The sequence below is a fragment of the Heloderma suspectum genome, chromosome 4 (genome assembly GCF_057233095.1).
Source record: "Heloderma suspectum isolate Gila_16-S chromosome 4, 16-S_ref, whole genome shotgun sequence".
Taxonomy (NCBI): domain Eukaryota; kingdom Metazoa; phylum Chordata; class Lepidosauria; order Squamata; family Helodermatidae; genus Heloderma; species Heloderma suspectum.
The window spans coordinates 305,279,747-305,303,418 of NC_139461.1; the positions used below are offsets into that span (position 1 = coordinate 305,279,747).

General features: G+C 45.2%; 1 protein-coding gene across 1 annotated transcript in view; it reads left to right on the forward strand.

Annotated features, from left to right (window-relative positions):
• COL20A1 (collagen type XX alpha 1 chain) overlaps positions 1 to 23,672 on the forward strand; it is a 193,068-nt gene that overhangs the window by 16,443 nt on the left and 152,953 nt on the right. Inside the window, exons 5-12 of the mRNA XM_084854383.1 lie at positions 1,750 to 1,941; positions 7,190 to 7,345; positions 8,949 to 9,068; positions 10,343 to 10,507; positions 13,396 to 13,560; positions 15,611 to 15,783; positions 17,003 to 17,132; positions 20,400 to 20,545. Of these exons, the coding sequence (XP_084710509.1) occupies positions 1,750 to 1,941; positions 7,190 to 7,345; positions 8,949 to 9,068; positions 10,343 to 10,507; positions 13,396 to 13,560; positions 15,611 to 15,783; positions 17,003 to 17,132; positions 20,400 to 20,545 (1,247 nt within the window). The remainder of the gene's footprint in view (positions 1 to 1,749; positions 1,942 to 7,189; positions 7,346 to 8,948; positions 9,069 to 10,342; positions 10,508 to 13,395; positions 13,561 to 15,610; positions 15,784 to 17,002; positions 17,133 to 20,399; positions 20,546 to 23,672) is intronic.

The window sequence follows — 23,672 nt, forward strand, 5'->3', positions numbered from 1 at the left end:
TTGTAAATGTGGCTGCAAAATTGGGATGGGGGACATTTTGGCACAGTGCTCATTTCAAACACATCTTGATTTCCAATCAGAGATTGGCATTAAGGGATGATTCATTTTCATTCATTCATTTATTACATTTCTATACCGTCCCACAGCCGAAGCTCTCTGCGCAGTTCACAGAAATTAAAAACCATTAAAATACATTATACAAAGTGCAAAACCATTTACATATAAACATATAAACATATAAACAAAGAGCACACACAGAGACAACATATATCTAAAAACAATTTTTAAACAATCGATCAAAGACAATCCAGGACCTGATTAAAAACTCATTATATGCTGCCAAATGTCTGAGAGAAGAGAGCAGTTTTAACCAGGCGTTGAAAAGATAACAATATGGCTGCCAGGCAGGCCTCATTGGGGAGATCATTCCATAATTGGGGGGCCAGCACTGAGAAGGCCCTCTCTCCCTTGTTGCCACCCTCCGAGCCTCCCTCCAAGGAGGCACCTGGAGGAGGGTCTTAGATGCTGAACGTGGTGTATGTAGCGATGGTCTAGTTGCATGACAGAGTAGTTTGAAACCTTCACATTTGTTCTGCACTCTCTGCATAGTTTACCTTGCATTGCTTAAATCAATTTTAGTTAATACCTATTAATTATGTTGACTATGTTGCAAAGGAGCTGAGTGTTGGGGTTTGGTTTATGCTCTTTGACTGGGGTTCTTGCAATGCCATTTTCTGCCCTCTCAGAATTGTTCCCCTTAGTTATGAAAGAATATGTAGACCCCCAGATGGAACTTCAGGTCGTATGATAAAAATGTGGTTAGTTTGTATGCAGAGGGGTCACCTCCAGGAAATGTATTAATTTATTGCTATTTTAGACCACCCAGTAACCAAAATTTCCTGGGCGGTGTACAAGTAAATAAAAAACACAAAATAAATGAATAAATAAACATCACATAATCAAACAAGATAAAACCAGCACCAAGGGATAAAAACAATGCAGCACAGAGAAGCAATGTAACATCAGCAGCAAAATAAAACAGTGCAAATATCCAAAAGCACTAATACACCACTTAAAGTGCCCAGGAGAATAAAAAGGTGCCCAAAACACCATAGGCACCAGGCAAGCTTCTTTGAAGAGGGCACTCAACAGACTGGATGCCACCACTGAAAAGGCCCTCTTCCTTGTGGCCCCTTGCCTGGTCTCATTTGGTGGGGGCACCTGGAGGAGGCTGTTGGATGATGACCTTAGGGTCTAGGTAGATAGATATGAGAGCAGATGCTCCTTCAGGTAACCTTGTCCCAGGCCATTCAGAGCTTTAAAGGGGTTTCTTCACATGCAGCTTTTATCCTGCTATTGAGATTGCTCTCTCATGGAAGTTTGCAGGTCCTTTTCATGATGTTGTCAACCTCCAGGACTCATCCAGAGGTATTTCCTGGTTATTCCATCTCAAAAAGATCTGGAAATAATGAAGTATCTATTTAAGTCAGGATGCTGCACTATTAAAACAACGACTAGATGACGCTGTTCCATTGAGTTCTATGGAACCTTGAAAATTAAAAACTTCCCTTCTCAGCAATCACATGGTTGCCATTTGGGAGCACACTGTAAATGCGGAAAGGCTCCACAAAAGGAGGACTGCGGATTTTTTCTTTAATGTAAAGGCAGCCAAGGTTAAAACCAGCATTTTGAACTGAAGCCAGAAACAGACAAGACTATTTTTTTTTCTTGTGATGCTTCGAAACATAGGAAGGGATGATCCAGATAAAAAAAGGCAAAAACCAGCCATTTCGAAAGGGCACAGTGAATATATGCCAAACGTTGAGTCCACATTGATGCCTGCAACCCCGACAGCCATGAAAATGACTCTGCCAAGCACAGTAGAATTCGAAATAGACTACCTGGCCCAAGAGGAAACAACCAGAGAAAGCTTAAGGAGAGGTGAGGTTTGTTTCTATGGGCACATTGACATCACTGTTTTTTCCAAGTGGAACTCTTGAAAGGTCTAGAGAATAACCAGCTTCTACAGTTCCTATATGCACCTCTGACATCATCCTGCACTGGTTTTTTCTCTAATCCCTTTGCATCAAGCCCACCAGTCACAACACAGGGAGCTGCACTTACATGACATGCATACAAGATGTGCAGTGTCCATGGCAAGAATTACAGCAGAGTGTGATCTGGAGGCTGATGGTGCATTTCTTTTGCTGAGTGGATCTGGTCCTGAGTGCAGCCTGGATGGCAGATTGTCTGCCTGGGAACCATGATGAAAATGGGCATGCTATTATTTAATGCAGAATAATAACAATACGCAACATAACCTGGTATAAGGCAGCTTCCTATAGTCCTATCTCATCTGTTGTGCCTAGTTTAGCCAGCCCTGTGATTCCCATTTTATCTGATTCTCTGATAGTGCTCCTGGAAATTTTTAAAACTTGGGTTGGGGGGGTGGGGAGAGCGAGAGATAATATCTGGCCTTATAGGAGTACTGCAGGAAAAGCAGAAACTGAATTATGGTTAATCCAGACAACTGATTCCCCACTGTTGGTTTTAATACTTAACAAACACACACATGCACGGTTGAATTCCATCTCAGTTATAGTTAGAGTACTCCCTGGAAAAGACCCTGATGCTGGGAAAGATTGAAGGCAAAAGGAGAAGGGGACGGCAGAGGATGAGATGGCTAGATAGCATCACCGATGCAATGAATATGGACTTGAGCACACTCCAGGAGAGAGCGCAGGACAGGAAGGCCTGGCGTGCTATGGTCCATGGGGTCACGAAGAGTCGGACATGACTGATCGACTGAACAACAACATAGTTATAGTAGACCCACTGAAATCAATGGGACTTAGATTACTGATGACCAGTGGAGGCTGATGGCTCCGACATCAGTGGGGCAGTGAATCCACTCCGGGTTTCAATCAGAACCAGGCAGATCTCTAAAGGAACTATCCAAGGTGTTTGGTGCCCTGGCCTGGATCTGTCACCCACTGACATCAGAGCCACCAGCCTCCACTGCTGATGACAAAGTTACATCTCACTGATTTGCAGCACACCAGCCTCCCAAAATATATTAAAAACAAAACAAAACAGAAGGGGCAGGGGGCTCATGGGCACTACGTTGAGACACCCCCACCCCCCAGCTTAGCATAGATTTGAGTAAAAGATAAACATACAGAACCAAAAGTGAATAAATGATTCCATGTGTACTGCCCAGACTTTCCTTAACACAAACGGCTAACCTCACAAAGAAAATACATGGATTGTGTAGGCAGCTAATGCAAAAAAAAAAAAAAAAGAGAGGAAGTTTTAGTTTTATAAAGGACAGGCTTATTGTAGTCTGAAAAGGGATAGTGAATCATTTCATGGCTGGGTCTACTGATAAACCCATCACTGAGGGCCAAAATAAAGTTTTTCTTGGAAGCATCGTCCAGTGGACAATGTAGAGTGTAATGGGTAATATCCTCAGAAGTGTATCCCTCTCCCAAACACAAAGGAGCTGACTGACTGCTGATTTACTCCTCCGCCCCCCTCTGGTACATCTGCCATCAAGGTAGGCTCTTTGTTTAAAAACTGGGATCCAGCTGCGAAGTTTACTTTAACCATATTACCTGAGGCATCTGGAAAAAGACCGATAAATAAGGGCATGGGACATGATGGAAGGGGATTTATGCACATGGTTTGGAAAGCACAATTTGGAAAGAGACTGGATCTGATGAAAGGAAATCACCGGAATAATTTTAGCCCCAGGGTCAGCCAATGAATGTTAACATCGCACTAAGCCATCACACAAGGGTTGCCATGATAAAGAAGCAAAGAACTGGATTAGAGCGGTGATGGAATTGAGTTGACAGCATGCGTAAAATTACACCAGGGCATATTCCCTCAGAGGCAGATTGCCTTCACTCCCGAAGATTGCCACGTCACCTGTGTGCACCTGTGGTCTATGCACAGTGCAAGCTAGTGCTTGATCATGAGAAATCTGTCATCTTTCTTTGAATGGACATTTCTGCTCTACATCAAGGAGGGTGGCTGCATTTTCACAAGTGGCGAGCAGTTTCATGAAATGCCCCAGTCAGTGCCCGTGGTACCCCATACGGTAGATTGCTTGACCTGACGCATGTCCACTCCATACACCGCATAGCAGTGATGGGTCTGCTAGAGACTAGACCCATACTGGTCTCCCATTGAATGTGGCCACCCTGTTCAGTGGATAGCTTTGGGTACGCTGTGTGCAAATCTCTCACCTTAGCTGTTGTACTTGGGTATCAACGCCTAAGTGAAAGCTACATGTGCTTCTCATAGGCATGTTGTGAGAGTCTGAGCAGAGGGAGTGGAGTCCGATGGACTCCCCCTCACCTGCCCTCCTGGACCCCGCTCGCTGAACTGTGGAGCACTTGCGGACCCACTTGGCGAGCACCCCGCAGCCGAGCTAGCGCTTGACCACAAGCCATCCTCCCTAGTGAGCCACTATTGTGCACAACAGTGGCAGCTTGGGTGCTTCCAGGTAGGTAACATTGCATACTTGACACCATAAAAGCCCCATGGCTTTGTCGGCCACTCACTGGGCTGCAACAAAGCAGTGAAGCTCGGCATGGGTGAGTCCGTCCATCCCTACCTTCTCATTGTTTGAAGGGTCCTCGTATGTCAAATGTGGTATACCTAGAGATGTAAAAGCCTGAAAAAAACCTGGAAAAATGCATGGAGACGACTTCTGAAAAGCCTTAGAGCAGCTTTCCCCCAAACTGGTGCCCTCCAGAATGTTTTAGAAGTCATCTCCCATCAGCACCAGCTATCATGGCCAATGGCCAGGAATGCTGGGAGTTGTACTCCAAAACAGCTGGAGGGCACCAATTTGGGGAAGGCTGCCCTTGGGAGAAGACTTCCATCCTAACATTCCCCCTGATGTGCTAGGGGAGCATCCTTAATGTGGAAGCATTTTCTTATCTATTTGAAATATGTATTTAAAATATGTTAGCCAAAAATTCTCAACGTTCTCATTGATGTAGTTTCCTTGGGCAGCCATTCAAACATCTTCATTCTAAAGGTTTCAGTACATTTTCATCTGCACTTTTCTCTTAACAGTTCATTAGAATCATAAAATCATAGAATAGTAGGGTTGGAAGGGGCCTACAAGACCATCGAGTCCAACCCCCTACTCAATGCAGGAATCCAAGTGAAAGCATCCCTGACAGGTGGCTATTCAGCCTCACCTTGAATGCCTCCAGTGTGGGAGAGCCCACTACCTCCCTGGGTAATTGCTTCCATTGCTGTATTGCTCTAACAGTCAGGACGTTTTTCCTGATGTTCAGCCGGAATCTGGCTTCCTGTCACTTGAGCCCATGATTCCATGTCCTGAGTCTTCACTTGTAGGCAGATAATATATCATAGCTTCTGGCCTTCAGAACCCTCTGTGGATGACAGTGTTGGAGGGCCTTTGGCCTTTTGTTGCCCCCCCAGGCCCATACTGGCCACAGGCAGTGCTGGCCAAAGACATTTTGCGGCCTGAAGTGGGGCCCAAATGTGCCCCCTCCATAATGCTTTTAAAAACATTTGCTGCACATTCACATGCTAATTCCTGCTGTTATCTGTTCCCCCCATCATGGTGCCACCCAAAGCAGGTTTCTTCACTCTACCTCATGGCAGGGCCAGCCCTGGCAAGAGAGGAATGGTTCTTCCACCCTTGAAGTATGTTATCAATGGAACCTTCTCGAGTAGTGTGTCCAGTTCTGGGCTCCACACTTTAAGAAGGATGCAAACAAACTGGACTGGGTTCAGAAGAGGGCAACGAAGATGATCAGGGGACTGGAAACAAAGGCTTATGAGGAGAGACTGAAAGAACTGGGCATATTCAGCCTTGAGAAGAGAAGAGTGAGGGGAGATATGATAGCTCTCTTCAAGTACCTGAAAGGTTATCACAGAGAGGAAGGCCAGGATCTCTTCTCGATCATCCCAGAGTGCAGGACACAGAATCATGGGCTCAAGTTACAGGAAGCCAGATTCCGGCTGAACATCAGGAAAAATGTCCTGACTGTTAGAGCAATATGACAATGGAACCAGTTACCTAGGGAGGTAGTGGGCTCTCCCACACTGGAGGCATTCAAGATGAAGCTGGACATCCATCTGTCATGGATGCTCTGACTTGGATTCCTGCATTGAGCAGGGGATTAGACTCGATCGTCTTGTAGGACCCTTCCAACCCTACTATTCTATGATTCTATGATTCTATCACCTCTGAAGCTCAACACAAGATACTTGTTTGTGAAGGGGTCAGGAGCTTCTCCTCTCCCAGGCACATGGTGCCAATGACTCCTAGTGCCCAATGATATGGTTCTCCCAACTGTGAAGTGCAAATTCCTCCATAAAGATGCTTACCAGAACATCTGCTGTTCATGTGACCTTGGCCTCAGTATTCAAGACCTGATCTTTTCCTTTGCTGGTTTTGAGTATTTTAAAAACCAGTGTGGTGTTGTGCTTAGAGCGGCTTTCTCCTACCTGGTGCCCATCAGATGTTCCAGACTTCAACTCCCATCAGCCCCAGCCAGCATGGCAAATGGTCAGGAACCCTGGGATGTTGTTGTCCAAAACATCTGGAGGGCACCAGGTTGTCTAATTCTCGGTTTGAGTGTCAGACCAGGACTGGGGAGATCTGGGTTCCGATCTCCACTTGGCCCTGAAGCTCACAGGGTGGTCTTGGGCCAGTCACCAGTTCTCAGCTTAACCTACCTCACAGGGTTGTTGAGAGGATAACAGGAAAGGGGACCACATACTCACCTTGAACTTTTTGAAGGAAACTTGGGATATGAATAAATACAAATGCAATATACATGGAATACATAAATAAATGAGCACGTTGAATTTCTGCACAGACACGCCCTTCAGACTGGACAACAGGCACATATATTTTGAACTTGGGTACCAAAGTATTAAATTTTGTGAGCCACCATGGGAATTTTATTGAAGGGCGGAGTAGAAATCCCTAAATCAATCAATTAATGAATGGGTAAGAGTGTATTAAGTCTAAGCTCTGACTTCACAGTGATCCTTTGGGAATGACATCTCTGCTAGTAATTGAGCTCTATTGCTCTCATTTTAACCACATGGTGTTTCAAAATAATTCTGTTTTTAAATCAGAAATTCACCTATGCATCCCCTTTCTCTTTCTGAACCCATCCTCTTTTAATAGTTTCTCACTTCCAGTGTGACCCCTCTGCTGTGACCGATATCATCTTGCTTGTGGATGGTTCCTGGAGTATCGGCCGTAACAATTTTGGACTCATCAGAGAATTCCTGGCTTCTCTGGTTGCACCTTTCAACATTGCTCAGGACAAGATAAGAGTGGGTGAGGGGCTTCTTTTTCTACTAGTCTCCAAAGTCAAGGGACCATACAAACCTCCACAACACTTTTGCATGGGGATTTGGATTTATGAATGTATAGCCCATACAATGTCATCTTCTTTTAAATGTGATGTTAGAAAACAGAGAAATACACAAAAAAGCCATACCATACATGCCCACTAAGTTGGAGCATTAAATATAAAATATTACTAACACTAGTCTTAGGCTATTAAGAGCACATATGAATATCAGAGGGAAAAGAAGACAAAAGAAAAAGAAAACACATATCAGACTCTTTGCTTAGCAGTGCAATCCTGTAGGTGTCTACTCAGAAGTAAGTGTGTATAGTATTGCAGTCCGGACAGAGCAATCCTACCCTGGATGGGAGTGGGATGAAAGGCAGAGGATCCGCATTATCCAAAACCCTGCCAGGCTCACACTGACCATGGAGGGAGGAGAGACATCTTGCCTGATCTTTCCCCCTTAAGGGGCTCTTTCCCTCCGGAATTCCCTCCCATTGATGCCCGATCAACTCCAGGGCTGGGGTAGGTTGCCTGGCAGATAGGGGGCATGCTGGGGGAATGAGATCCTATGGATCCAAGCCTCGCCTCGATCCTCTCCCGACACACCCATGATTCCCGCTTTTTGCCTCCACCAATGTTGGAGCTGTGAAGAGAGTGAGGCGAGTGCTGGGGAGGTTTCTGGGGTAGCCTGGATCAGGTTTCTGAGGTCAGAGCTCCTCCTTTGAGGACAGACCTTGCTCCCTGCCCTCTTTGCCCAAACATGCTATGCCCCCTGGGAACCCTCCGGTGACCACAGGACTGCAGCCTAAATAGATTAAACATAGAAGATAAAATTTGGAAAATAAAGATATCCAACTTCACTGCTCAGAATACCATGAAATAAAAACAAAGTTTTATGGGAAATGAATCTTGCATGATCACAAACAGCCACTGACTAGGTACCATTATAAAAATTCAAAATTATCTTTCACACAGTTAGGATATTCTAATGGTGCAATCCTATGCATGGTTAGGCAGAAAAATGGTCCTACAATTACCAGCATGCCCCAGCCAGTGATGCTGGCTGGGGCATGCTGGGGATTGCAGGACTTTCTGTCTAAATATGCATAGGATTCCACCCTAAGTTCTTCTTATTAGTATCTTCAGTTATTCAAAACCCTACAATTGATGGATGAACGTTTCTCAAATTGGGTGTTAGCCCTAGAAATAACAGACCTACCTCACAGGCATGTTGAGAGGAGATGGATAATTAACAGAGAACTCTCAACATTCTCATCAAATGACAAGTCCCAGAATTCTGTGAGTGAAGACATGACACTTTCCCATACACTTGCCTTGGATCCACCAAAGAGACACACGTTCATTGATACAACACTTTACACAGCAGCCCTACGTGACCGGTCAGTGTTCCAATTTTGCAGATTTTAAGCAAGAGCTTGGCTTCGGCAAGACTGGCCCACAGTCATGAATGCTCATCCTTCAGGACCATAGCTGCCATTCTGTCCGCTAGACTCCGGAGGTTCCTGGCTTTCAGTAAACTTCCTACCTGATCACTTCTTGTTGGCTTCTCTTGTTTTCTTCCAGGCTTGTCCCAGTACAGTAGTGACCCACGCACAGAATGGGATTTGAATACCTACTCCACACGGGATGAGGTGTTAGAGGCCCTTAGGAGCTTGCGGTACAAAGGAGGCAACACATTTACAGGTAAAGCTCTCTCTTTCTCTCCTTCTCCTTCTCCTTCTCCTTCTCCTTCTCCCTCTCTCTGGGTCAGGTGTGTGGGCTTGGAGTCTGCTTTGAAAGCACATCCAGAGGGACATGCGAACCGATAGCTGCAGACCCAAGACACAGGTTTTGCCTGGCCGTTCGCTCAGCAAATGGGTGTCTTTGTAGCTAAGCCCCTGTATTAACTAAATCTTGAAATGTGTTGCTAGTGGCATGCTGCTCTTTGATTCAAAAACAACAGAGAGTCTTGTGGAACCTTAAAGATTAACAACTTTATTATGGCATAGGCTTTTGTGGATAAATGGCATACTAATTTTCTTTATCTTTAAGGTTCCACAAGACTCTGGTTTTGCTGCAAGAGACTAAAAACACAGCATAACCCAATAAGTCCTGATTATAGGTGGATCTAAGATTCTAAGGCTGCCTTTACACCAAATAAAAACCCACAGTCCTCCCTTCTGGAGCCTTTCCACATTTATTGCAGGCTCCAAGACAGCGACCATGTGATTGCTGAGAGGGGAAGCTTTTAATTTTCAAGGTTCCATGGCTGCATAGAACTGAATGAAGCACCACCATCTATTCGCTGTTTTAATCATGTAACATTCCGAGTTTAAAAGATAGTTCATTAGTTCCACATCTTTTTGTGACGAAATAAGCAGGAAATACCTCTGAATGTGCCCTGGAGGTTAACAACGTCATGAAAAGGACCAGCAAACCTCCGTGAGTGAGCGATCTCAATAGCAGGATAAAAGCTCTGTGTGAAGGAGACCTAAGATTCTATCTCCCCATCCCCCTACCTGATTCTGGGAGTTTGAAGGGTAAAGCAGGATGCTGAAGGGAGGGAGAATAAATGGGAATGAACTTTAGAATAAGTAACTTATTCTAGGCATGCCCTTTATTAGCAGTACAATTATTAAATATGTACTGACTGCCTTTCTAAAAGCTACATACAAGACAATTAACAAGGCTTTACCTGACCTTTACAGTCCACAGTGCATTGCAATCCCTGTAATGATTTTCATATTTAAGGCATTCTTCAGTGTCTAAAAGTGCTTTTGCAAGAATTATGAGAGCTTCACACATTCCAGGAAGTGTTAAGAGGAGAAACCTCTGGTGCACCTGATTTTTCAGCTTCTGGTGTAACATGCAAAGGGAAAAATCAGGCATTGCTCTCTAAGTCACATCCTCTTCTCTCTGCTTTTCATGTAACCGTGTGCCCTGGTGGGCTTTTGCCTTTCATTCTTTCCCTTACAAAGGGCTTGCACTGACCCATGTCTTAGAAGAGAACCTGAAAGCTGGAGCTGGTGCTAGATCAGAAGCTCCCAAACTTGTCATCCTCTTGACTGATGGCAAATCTCAGGATGACGCCAGCCCATCTGCCCAGACCTTGAAGAATATGGGAATAGAGATATTTGCTGTTGGTGAGTTTGCTGTTGGTGTCTTCACCTCCACAGGTTTCCGATTTTTAAATATGAATAAGTATTTTAATGGGGTGGGAAACATCAAGAATATGAGATTCTTCTGGAATGCTTTACAATTCTAGCATCCATGCAGAAGGGCTCCTCTGTTGTTATTTCATACAGACAACCACTTAGTCTCAGACCTAAGCCTGTACTGACTAGTAATGGTTTGGCATGCCTGCAGGTTGCTAGCCATTAAGGACCTTTAACATCCATTTATACACCTTCCAAAACAGCACACCTTGCCTCTATAACTTCATTCAAAGTGCATTAGCATTATTTGAACAACACCAGAGTGTACTGAAGTGCCTTGTATGGCTAATTCAGCAGATGGAATAATCTGCTGAATTACTTAAGTCTACTGTAACAACCTGAGCAGCTCACCAGATATGGCTGGGATAGAGTAAACTTAATGTTGGAAAAATGAGAAACAAAGTAGACCCAAACTTGCCAGATTCATCTACCCCTAACCCAGACATGCCCCTTTCCAGGATACTCCATTCTATTCCCACTCCCCTTGGTTTTCCATGCCCCCTCCCAACAGACAGTCAGAGTTCCATGCCCAGTGAGTGTGCTCTGTCCTCATTAAGCTATTTGGGGGGTGAGGTTGCACCAGATTTTTTGTACTTCTGCAAACCTCAGGATTCCCTTGATCATGGCTGGCTGAGGAGTTGTAAGTTGTCTTTCTGTCTAAACATGCATAGGATCACACCCTTAGAGAGCAATCCTATAGCCCATAGACAGTGTCTGGGGGGCCAGAGGATATTTCGGATTCCTGGATCCGAGGTCGGGGGCAGTGCTCTGACCTTGGACCCAAGAGTCCAGGCTCCCCACCCCTCCCCTCCCCTCCCCTCCCCCTCACAGGTGGCACGGAGAGAACCGTGCCAGCTGCCTCTCTAAGGTCGCAAACACGAGCTCAGAGAGGAGGCAAAGGGGGCGTGCCAGTGGGTGGGGAGGGGAGGGGACTGCGGAAGCAGGGCTACGACCTATCCCCGGCCTTCATCCCTCCCCTTCCCCAGCACCTCAGCTAGATGGGCAGAAATGTCTGTCTACCTAAAATGCAGAGCAGGGGGAGCACGAAGGCAAAGATCGCCTCCCTCCCTCCTCCAGCTCTGCACTGGATGGCCATAAACCTCCAAGTTTGAAGGCTGTGAGCCATCCCCATAAGATTACGCCCTAAGTAGACTTTTGGTTTTTATTGTAGATTTCTTTTTTCCTTTTTAAAATTTCAATTGTTGTTTTAATGAATTTTGTACCTGAGATTTTGGTAATGAAGGGTGGTACATAAGTATATCAATATATACATAAAATATTGAGGATGAGGATGATAGCCTAGGAACATTTTCCAGTCCCCCAGCAGAACAAGTTCCAGCTCGCTCCATGTAGCTTCCCACTTTTGTCCCATGTCTGAACCAGTTTGCAAATTTTTCCCTAAAATGTCCACATGAAAATGCTGATGTGTTTTCATGTGCACTTCTCAAAATATGCATATTTTTATACACACTTTTCCAAATATATGCATGTTTCCCAAGCTACTTTCCTTATATAATGCATTTTTGTGTGCTCTTTCCCCTAATATACACATTTATATATGTGCCTCCCCGCCAGCTGTGGAATGAGCTCCCTAGGAAGGTTTGCCTGGCACTCTATCCAGAGCCAGGTGAAGACCTTTTTATTTTCCCAGTATTCGAGCATTTCACCTTCCTAGTCTTTTAGCTTTGGTGTTTTAAATCTGTAGTTTAAATCTCTGCATTGCTGCTAGGCTTTATTCTGGTTGTACTGTTATATTGTGGTTTTAAGCTTTCATATTTTATATTGTTTTATGCTGTGCTTTATGGTTTAAATTTGTGTAACTGCCCAGAGAGCTTCAGCTATTGGGCGGCATAGAAATAAAATGAATAATTTTTTTGTGTACACTTTTGCCTATTATATACGTTCTTGTGCAGATGTATAACTCTGTTCTGGTATACGTGCAGGTTCAGGAAGTGTGAATTTGGTAGGTTTGTATGAAAATGCAAACCAAACAAATTTATCACCCTCCCTGAGCAAGAGCATTCCACACTGCAACATTCTGTTGCGTGTCCCACTTGATGTACTGAAACCCTTACAACAGCCCTAGCCCTGTAAGACAGGTGAGTATTATTACCCACCCCACATTGCAGATTGGGGGGGGGGACACAGGGAGGGGGAGAAGGCTCTGGGAGAGATGCTTAACAAAGACTACCTGGTGAAAGACTACCCGGTGAGTTCATGGCAGAGAAAATATCCAAAACAGGAACTTCTGAATTCATAGCTCAGTCTCTTAGGGAGCAATCCTATGGCTGCTAGACAGCAGCTAGACAGCTATAGGATATGATGTTTTCTGGGAACCGACCTCAGAGCCCGTGCTCTGAGGTCGGTTCCCGGAGAACCGACCTCCCTCCACTTCTGCACTGCCTTTGGAGGCAGAGCAGAATAGCTTCACCATCCGCGCTCACAAGAGGAATGTGGAGCAGCCGAAAAGGGGCGTGGCTGGGGGTGTTCCGGGGTAGGGAGGGTGGAACTGCCTGTATGACACATCCAATGTATCGTACAGCAGCCTCCTACCCTGCTCTATTCTCCCGCAGCTAGACAGCCGCAATCAGCTGTCTAGCTGAAAAAGCAGGGCAGGAGAAGCACGGAGGGAACGATTCCCTCCGTGCTTCTCTTGCCCTGCTTTGGATAGGTGGTCGCCTTCAAGTTCGGAGGCAGCTGCCTATCTGATAGGATTGCTTCCTTAGCCACAGTGCTACATCAGCTGTCATGTGATTTGATTGTCATGTGCACCCTTATTTATGTCTCTGTCTTGGTTCTCAATATTCATTTTCTAGGGGTGAAAAATGCAGATGAGGCAGAGTTGCGCCAGGTCGCCTCAGAACCTCTGGAGATGACTGTTTACAATGTGCTGGATTTCCCTCTGCTTAGTTCTCTGGTCAGCCGGCTTACCTGGGTCTTATGTGCCTGGATCAAGGAGAAGAACAAAGACAAGAACAGAGGTGAAGTGAATTCCACTTCCTGGTTTAGCTTCACGTCCATCAAGGCATTTCATTCTCGCAAAACCTGTCTCAGAATTACTCACCTTTTATCCCCTTCTCCTGTCAGGATTTCTTTTGCCCCTGCTGAACTTCAAACACCAAATCAAACACAGACAAGAGGCTTCAAGCTATGGCTTTTAATCCATTACTTCAATGAGTCCTACAATGCAAATTCTCAGTGACTCTCAGTCTACAAAGGGAATGCCTTCAGGGGGTTCAAAAGATAGCTACGAAAGTTGCCTGCAATTTGAAGAAAGGCGGGCTCACCAGCCTAACTTAAGGGGTGGGGGGAGGTCTCCCTCTCTCTCTCGTGAGGCTTCTAAGCGCAGCTGTTCACACCAGTCCAATTGGGTAGACCGTCTAAGTTCCTCCCCAGCCATCTCTCTTGGCTCTGCATCCGCGCCTGGCATTTATGAATTCAGGCTCTCCAAACCCCACCTCTCCCTGTTTTCTATCTCTCACGGGTGGGTGTGTGTGAAGAGGGGCCCTCTCCATCCACCTGGACCTTTGAAACCTGAGGAGTCTGCCTAGGTATGTCTGGACAAGTCTGGGAAACTACCTCCCCCCATGCCTGGAGGTTCTTCTTCAGAATCTGAACTACTCTGCCACTCCCTGCACCCAGAGGCAACCCTGACACCGCCCTCCCAAACTCTGAACCAATGGGGGCAACAGTCAGAACTGAAGGCTTAAATTTAGCATATATATATGAAGAGGTCATATTTTTGTTATTGCTCAAAATTCAGTGTACAAATTCATACACTTTAATTCTGAATGAGGTGCGAAGATTTTGTGGTGGATATCTGACTTTATTGGCAAGGTCAGTTTTCAGAGAGAGAACTCAGTTTTGCCCGAAAAAGCTAACTTCGAGCTGCAAGACTGTGTAGTAGAAATCCCACAGGTGGTTGTTGTTGTTGTTGTTTTAAAATAACTACCAAATATAAATTAGCTTGCTTTATGTTTGGAAAATGTATTACATTTTAAAAATATATTTTCAGAGAATGGGTTTACAGCTGTATGTAGGTGTCATCCATAATTGTATTGATAAACAGGTGTACATATCTGTCTTACTCTTCCAAGCTGATCAGGGCACTATGGATTGTTTCCATAGTTACACTAGCAGAAACAGTACAAGAGGTTGCGTTGTTCTGCTAATGCTTCTGCAACCACAAGCAGAGCTTGCACAACTGAGGGCTGACTTTATATCCATGTCTAGCAACCACATATTTTTTTTCACCTTTACTCTAGTGTGGGCACAGGCAGCCTGAGCCGGAGCAGGACCCTAGTGTGGGGGTAGGGCAGGACTTTTAGATCTGGACTGGCCAGATGTGCCTACCACTGGAGGTTTGTGACTCTGATGTCAGTGGGGCAGTGAATCTGCTCTGGATTTCAGTCAGAATCAGTCAGAACTCCCAAGGAGCTATCCAAGGTAGAATAGCACCTTGCAAAGCACCTTGGATAGCTCCTTGGGAGTTCTGACTGGTTCTGACTGCAACCCGGAGCGGATTCATCTCCCCACTGATATTGGAGCCACCAGCCTTCACTAGTGCTTACTCTAGAGTAAAAATGAAAGAAAAGATGTAGCTGCCAGATACAGATTTAAAGCAATGTCTATTGAGGCCCTAATGAAGTTGTAATGAGTTTTGCGAGGGCTTGTGCAACAACTTGGAGAGTGCCTTGCACAGCGACAAGTGCTCTCATTCGTGGAACACCTTGTGCGGTGTCTTGTGTAATGGTTCTCACAAGCAGAATCAAAGTATTGGATCTGTCCCTTGTGCAAGGATGGAAACAGAGTTTCTGCAAATGGTAGAAGCTTTGCGCTGGTGGAATAACATGGTTGGATAAAACTCTGCAGATTTTCAGCCTTCCCACAGATCAGTGCTTTGGGGTAGATTTGATTGAGAGCTACTGACTGGCCCGCAGCCTCATCTAGCAAGCTTTATGCCCATGTGGGAACTTGAACCCAGTTCTCCCAAGTCCGAAAATGACATTGTAACCATTGTCCAACTTGTAGGTGATCCAGTAAAAGTTGTCCCGGTGAATACTGGTGTCCATCTGAGCCCAACCAATCTTGTCTTGAAGGAGGTGACTTCCAGAAGTATGCGCCTCACCTGGAACCCTCCTGTGATACCACCCAAAAAATACAGGGTGGTCTACTACCCCTCTAGGGGTGGGATTCCCAAAGAGGTAAGTGATCCTATCTTTGACAGTTTGGGCTTAGCTGAATCCACCAGGTGGACACTAGTGATGGGCGAATGCTCCGCAACGCAGGCCATAGAAGGACTCATGAGGCTGTAATGCCTGCCTCTGATGGAAGGTGAGCATTACGACTCGAGTCACTGAAGTTTGTACTCCAAGCCAGAAAGTTACTGAATTCCACAGTATTTACCAATGCAGACCAGACACCATAATAGTTGTAAATGACTATAGCAGTGATTTTTTACAGTCAACCTTCAGGGAATCCTGTCCACGTTGACTTGTCTTGCTAAGGACATAAGAACATAAGAAGAAACCTGCTGGATCAGACCAGGGGTCCATCTCGTCCAGCATTCTGTTCACACAGTGGCCAACCAGCTGTCGAACAGGAACCCACAAGCAAGGCATGAGCACAACAGCACCCTCCCACCCATGTTCCCAGCAACTGGTGTACATGGGCTCACTGCCTCTGGTACTGGAGGTAGCACATAGCCATCAAGGCTAGTAGCCATCGATAGCCTTTTCCTCCAGGAGATGGCCTTTTCCTCCAAGGAATTGCTATATGTTTGTTGTAGGACTTCTACATTGCAGAAGATTCTGGGAGATGCTTTAGGCAGCTTTGCCCACCCTGGTGCCTTCCAGATGTGTTGGACTACAGCTCCCATCATCCCAAGCTTAGCTGAGTAGACTGGGTTTTTGTTTGTATTTTATTTTAATTGCTGTTTTAATGAATTATGTACACCACCCGATATATCTCGCCATGATGGGGAAGACTGTGTCCAGGTGATCTGTTTGTCTGCTCAGCCTGCTGCCCAGGTCCTAACAGCTGAGGGGGCTACTTCAAGGCCAGTCCCTGCTCTCCCTTCTTATGGTTCTTTATCTTTCAACCAGACTTGGATGGGACAGACCTTCAAATAAAGCAAGAATAGGCAACCTGGGGCCCTGCAGATATTTTGGTCAATAATTTCCATCATCCCTAGCCAGAATGGCCAGTGGTGAGGGGGTACGGGAGTCATACACCAAAACATCTGGGGGAGGGGCTACAGGTTCTCCACCCCTGAAACAGAGGATGCCTTGAAATAGAGTGCTGTCCTGTGATTGCCCTTCAAAGAGGGACTTGTCCTCTGTAGAGTAGGACATGCGGCCACCCTGCTCAGACCAGGCCTTAAGACAATGGCATCCTCAGTGCAACCTCTCTGCATTTTTCCAGGTGGTTTTAGACGGGACGGCCTCCACTGCACAGCTCCTCAATTTGACATCCCACACGGAATATCTGGTTTCAGTGTTCCCTATTTATGAGAACGCGGTTGGAGATGGACTCAGAGGCATCACCTCAACATGTAAGTCAAGAACTGAGTATTGGCATTTGGTGTAATCATGTGATCAAAGTGACCTTGATAGGCTGGAGTGCTGGGCAGAAAGCAACAGAATGACATTTAATAGGGATAAATGCCAAGTTCTGCACCTAGAAAAAGAAACCAAATGCACAGTTACAAGATGGGCGATACTTGGCTCAACAGTACTACAAGCGAGAAGGATCTTGGAATTGTTGTCGATCACAAGCTGAATATGAGCCAACAATGTGATGTGGCTGTAAAAAAGGCAAATGCTATTTTGGGCTGCATTAATAGAAGTATAACTTCCAAATCACGTGAAGTACTAGTTCCCCTCTACTCAGCACTGGTTAGGCCTCATCTGGAGTACTGTGTCCAGTTCTGGGTGCCACACTTTAAGAAGGACGCAGAGAAACTGGAGAGGGTGCAGAGGAGGGCAGTGAAGATCATCAGGGGACTGGAAACAAAGGCTTATGAGGATAGACTGAAAGAACTGGGCATGTTTAGCCTTGAGAAGAGAAGATTGAGGGGAGATATGATTGCGCTCTTCAAGTACTTGAAGGGCTGTCATGGAGAGGAAGGCCAGGATCTCTTCTTGATCATCCCAGAGTGCAGGACACGGAATCATGGGCTCAAGTTCCAGGAAGCCAGATTCCGGCTGAACATCAGAAAAAATGTCCTGACTGTTAGAGCAATACGACAATGGAAGCAATTACCTAGGGAGGTGGTGGGCTCTCCCACACTGGAGGCATTCAAGACGAGGCTGGACAGCCATCTGTCAGGGATACTCTGACTTGGATTCCTGCACTGAGCAGGGGGTTGGACTCAATGGCCTTGTAGGCCCCTTCCAACCCTACTCTTCTATGATTCTATGTCCAAGTACTAGGCTTATAGCAGCACTGCTTATATCAGCCAGAAGGTATTGCTCTGGGACCATGGCCAAGGGAAACGTTATTGAACTGGGCTTCCATTGTACCTCCAGGGTTTTGCACAGTGCTGGCAAGGGTGGGCAACTTGTGACCCTCCAGATGTTTTGGCCTACAACTCGCATCAGCCCTTGCCAGCATAGTCAGTGGAGAGGGATGATGGGAGTTTTAGGCCAGACCATCAGAAAATATTCTCAGGTGCCTGAAAAAACTTTTATTATGTCCGAATTTTGGGAAGCATTTTAAGACAGAAGAATTATTTGCAACACATTTGGAGAAAGATAAGCAGCCCCGAGGAAGGAAAGTCCTTTCCGAAATGCATTGGGCACAATAAAATATTTTTTCAGGCACCTGAAAATATTTTCTCTTCTGTTTGGGGACACATAAGTGCCTTCCCCTCTTCCTGTTTCCAAAACGTCTAGAGAGCCACACGTTGCTCACCCCTGTTACATGGTATGCAGGGCGTTGCTTGCAATAAGGTGCAAAACTCTGGAAGGCAGGAAGATTACAATGGTAATAGAGTGGGAATAGGACAGGAGTTCATAGGTGCTGCCTGCTGGAGAGCTTTTAAGAATACAGGCCTGGGAAGGCCATTGGCTGGGTAAGAACTCTTTGTGACCACATTGTATTTCTCAGTTCTATATTAATGTAGAAAAAGATCACCGAATGTGGAACTGCGCACAGCAGATGTCCGCTCCCTAGGAGTCTTGGGTTTCATTTAAAGACAAAGCAATTTTCTAGCCCCAGGGAGCTACCAAGATAGGCTCAAAAGCTTTACTTACTTACTTACTTACTTACTTACTTACTTACTTACTTACTTACTTACTTACGTACAACATTCCCACCCCACCTGGCAGACCCTCAAGGCACCTCACAGTAACATTCCATAAAACAACAACTAAAACTACAGCAGAGAATACTTTCATTGATCAAGATTTCATTTGACAGATTTATCATTTATCAAACGTTTTTTTATTGCCTGCTAAAGGTCAAAAGAGAGGATGCTAAATGAACATTACTGCAGAGGGTGTTCTGCAATCAGGGTGCCACCACAGAGTAGGCCCTTCCCCTGGTCACCACCTGCCTCATTTCCAAAGGCTGGAGTTACCTGGCAGCAGGCCTCTGATGAACAAGTAGTCTAAAGGGGTCCCTTTAGGTACCCTGGCTCCAGGCTGTTTGGATCTTTATAGGTCAAAACCATTGAACTGCACTCAGAAACAAACCAGAAGCCAGCGAAGAACTTTTAATACTGGTGAGATAGACGCATTGTGGTGACTATGCTTAACAGCCTGCCTGCTGCATGAAGGCGATGTGTGGAGGAATCTCAGGAGCCGATGAGGTGACCGAACAAGACTTAACGGCGGCTAAGGGGTGGAGCTCTAGGGCCAGGCATAGATCCTTGCCCTGCCCATGGTATGCAGAAACAGAACAACCTGTGCTAGAGAAATGAAACGATGATTTAAATGACAGTGTGTATCTGCTTAGTTTGCTCTAAAAAAACCCTGCACACTGAAAAACTGCGTTCTGTGACCTGTAAAAATTATGCAGAGTACACATGGATTTGTCTGTTGCTTACAGCTCACACACACACACACGTGTAAAGTGGCACAACAGCAAAGCAACAAAGAGGGTCTGGATCCACTATGGATGCCGTCAGTCTTAAGGTAAAATATATAAGAAAGATAGAGACTAACAACAGAGTATGCTTTCGAACTGTGGTGCTGGAGAAGACTCTTACAAGTCCCCTGGACTGCAAGGAGGTCAAATCAGTCCATCCTAAAGGAAATCAACCCTGGCTGCTCCTTGGAAGGACAGATACTGAAGCTGAAGCTCAAATATTTTGGCCACCTAATGCGAAGAGAAAACTCTCTGGAAAAGACGCTCATGCTAGGAAAGACTGAAGGCAAAAGGAGAAGGGGACGGCAGAGGATGAGATGGCTAGATAGCATCACCGATACAATGAATATGAACTTGAGCACGCTCCGGGAGAGAGCGCAGGACAGGAAGGCCTGGCGTGCTGTGGTCCATGGGGTCACAAAGAGTCGGACATGACTGAACGACTGAACAACAACAACAACAGAGTATATATATATACACACACACAGAGAGAGAGAGAGAGAGAGAGAGAGAGAGAGAGAGAGAGAGCTAAATGGTTTGGCTTCTGCACAGCTACTGACAAAGGCAGAAGCTGAAATGTTTAGCTCAATATATATATTTTTATATATTTTAAAATACTCTGTTGTTAGTCTTTCTATCTTTCTCATATGAGATCAGATTTTCTGGTGTATCAGCATGAGAAAACTGGATCTCTTTGAATGTTTCCCTTTAATGTCTTGTCTCTCTGTAGTGCCTCTCTCCGCACCCCGTTCCCTCAGAGTTTCTGAAATCAGCCACAACAGTATAAGACTGACCTGGGAGCCAGCAGATGGTGCTACTCAGTATCTCGTTCTTTGTTCCTCAGCACCCAACGGAGCAGAAGATTATACTAAAGAGGTAAAAAGGAAATCGGTTCAGCAGTATTCACAACTGTCCTTTTTGGCTGTTCTTAAAATGTTCAAAGCTATAACAAGCAGAAGTTGTAACAGGTAGAAGGTGTTTTTCATGCAGGGGAGATTTTAAACTAGCGATTCTCCCCCATATGCGTTCAGAGGGGGTACAATCCCACGAGAGGGCTGTTCCACATGAAATTCTACATGTTTCTTTGGTCTCTTCCTTTGGCTGCTAACATGGGGGAGAAATTTTAAAAAATGTAGCAAGACTGAGCAAATAAAGTGAGATATGGGACCGAGACAGAACGTTATCTTCCATAGCATGGGATTGTGGTTAGGGACAGATGAAGCTGTCAATTTCAGTGTCTCTCTGTTTCTCAGTTTTCCAGTCTTAAATTCAGTTCATCCTGTTTACATGTCACTTTGAGTGGGCTTTTTTTTTTTTTAGAGTTTGCATAAAAAAGTGTATGTTCGTTTTCTAAGTGCACACATTTTATATGCATTTTTGCTGACCATAGACATTGTTGCAAGCAATGTCCACTAATATAATGCTTCTTAAAACATTATTTTCATGAATATACGCACTTTTCTGCACACTTTCCTTAATAAACACATTTTTATACACATTATTTGATTGGAGAACTCCGTTACAAAAATTGGAGGAGGGCGAATTGAGAAGAATACCTGAATTTTGGTTCACGTATATATTCGAAAGTACAAAATTGCATTAAAATATGAACTGAACTAATTTCTCCCCATCCATAATTATGGGGAAATTGCTTCTTCAAGTGGCTAGTCATTGCATAGCTCAAACAGCTGTGGCAATAAAACTAGAGAAGTTCCTCCCTCAGCTGATGAGCAAAATACTCAACCGATTCATGGAATAAATGACAACGTGGAGAAAATATTCTGAGATGAAAGTAAAGCAAGAATAGCAACATTCCTGCTTTGTATATTTGTATAACACTTATACAAATAAAGGCACAATCCCATGCAAGTTTAGACAGGAAAAAGAACTGCCAGCATGCTCCAGCCAGAAAACAAGGCCTACAACTGTCTAAACCTGCATAGGATTGTGCCCTTAATTTCGTTATGCTAAAATCTGTGCTCCTAAATTCTACAAGAGTAGTTTAGAGAGCAATCCTATGGCCACTAGACACTGTCTAGAGGGCCCTAGGATATGCTCATTTCCGGGGACCGACCTCAGAGCTGGAGCTCCAAGGTTGGTTCCCAGAAAACCAACCGCCCCCCTCGTCCACGCTGCTTTGAAGGCAGCGCAGAGAAGCCCCATCCTCCGCACTTGCAAGAGAAGCATGGAGCAACTGAAAAGGGGCAGGGCTAACGGGCATTTCGGGGCAGGGAGAGCAGAGCTATGCATAAATGACACATCTAATGTGTCGTACGGCAGCTTCCTCTCCTGGTTGCCCCCCCCTGCTAAACAGCTGAAAACAGCTGTTTAGCGAAAAATGGCAAGGCAGGAGAGGTGCGGAGGGAATGATCCCCTCATGCCTCTCTTGCCTTGCTTTGGATAGGTGGTCTCCTCCAAGGTTGGAGGCGGCCACCTATCTAGTTAGGATTGTGCCCTTAGGGTGCAATTGTATGCATGTTTAGACAGAAAAAGGTCCTACAACTCATGAAAAGGTCCTACAAGACATGCTGGGAATTGTAGGACTCATTTTGTGTCTAAACATGCATAGGGTTGCTCCCTAAAAGAAAAAGAGTGGAATTTGGCATTTCTCAGACCACTTCACACATGAAATGCAGCACTTGGTTTCTCATTCATTAATTACTCACTACTTGATGACAGGCAGCCCAATGTGCAAATAGACTACTCTGAGAAGTGCTTGCATTTGAGGCAATCCAAAGTTGCGTCCGTGTTGTTTGATCTGTGACAGGTCATTCACACAGACAAATCGCTGCCTGATGCTTAACAAGCATGTTTGGACCTGGCCTTAGAAATGTCTTGGGTCCCTACCAAAACTAATAGCTACATCAGCTTTTCTCAATAACAGGAATTTTGGGCAACAACCAACAGTTGACTACAATACAATACATGTCATCACAGAATCCCTCCAGTGAGGAGGTTGGAGAATCAGCATTACAGAGGATGTAACAGGAAAGGTGGGATCCTGAACCTCCAACAGAGGTTCAGCAGAAAAGGAAACAAAAACCCTCAAAATTTTGGGAATCTACTGGCATAAATCATATTCAGCAATCCATTTAGTTCCACTTGCTGGGCAGAAGATGGCAGCAGACTAGCTGTAATGAATAGAGTATTCAAATTAGTTAAAATATAAATCTAAAATATTAGTTTTGGATGGGGCTCAGATGTATTAATGCTGCCAGCACGGGTGCGCGTGCACGTGCACACACACACAGAACACACTTCTGTCCTCCTATTTGTTCCTTAGCAGCTGTTACCCTTTTCTTTAGCTCTTTGTTCTTCAGTGGCTGCTGTATTGGGGCTTTGTTAGCTTGGGGCAGATATCTTTGCCTCTTCTAAGGACCACTCATGGGGGAGGCTGTCTGTATGTTGCACTTGTCTTGGGCGTTTTAAACATTTCCCCCTCCTGCCATCAGAAGGACAAATGCCGGTAAATATATGGTTGATGCTCGTTAAGTCCTGAGATATTTCCAAGTGGTGGTGGGGAGGTGTTATGAAGCTCTTTGTGGGACCCAGAATCAATCTACACATTCCTTAAAAACACATGGCATAGCCCTCTCATGTGACAAAATGACAAAATGACATTTCGTCATGACCAAATGGCAAGTAGAATGGGTATCAAAGACTGGCAAGAAAAAGTAGCCATGAGAACTGAACCTACCTGAACTGTATGATCAACATCAGAGGGCTTCCTCTGAATGCCTCCTCTGAGGGAGGCCCAGAAGGTGGCAACAAGGAGAGGGCCTTCTCAGTGGTGGCCCCCCAATTGTGCTCTCCCCACTGAGGTCCACCTGGCACCAGCTCTGTCATCTTATTTGGAGCCAGGTTAAGACTGTCCTCTGCTCCCAAGCATTTGATGGCATATGATGAGGCATTTATGTCAATTGTTACTATCCAGTCCAGTACCTTATTACAAATGTTTTAGCTGTTTAAATTATTTTCAATTTTGTATGTTGGAGATAGTAGA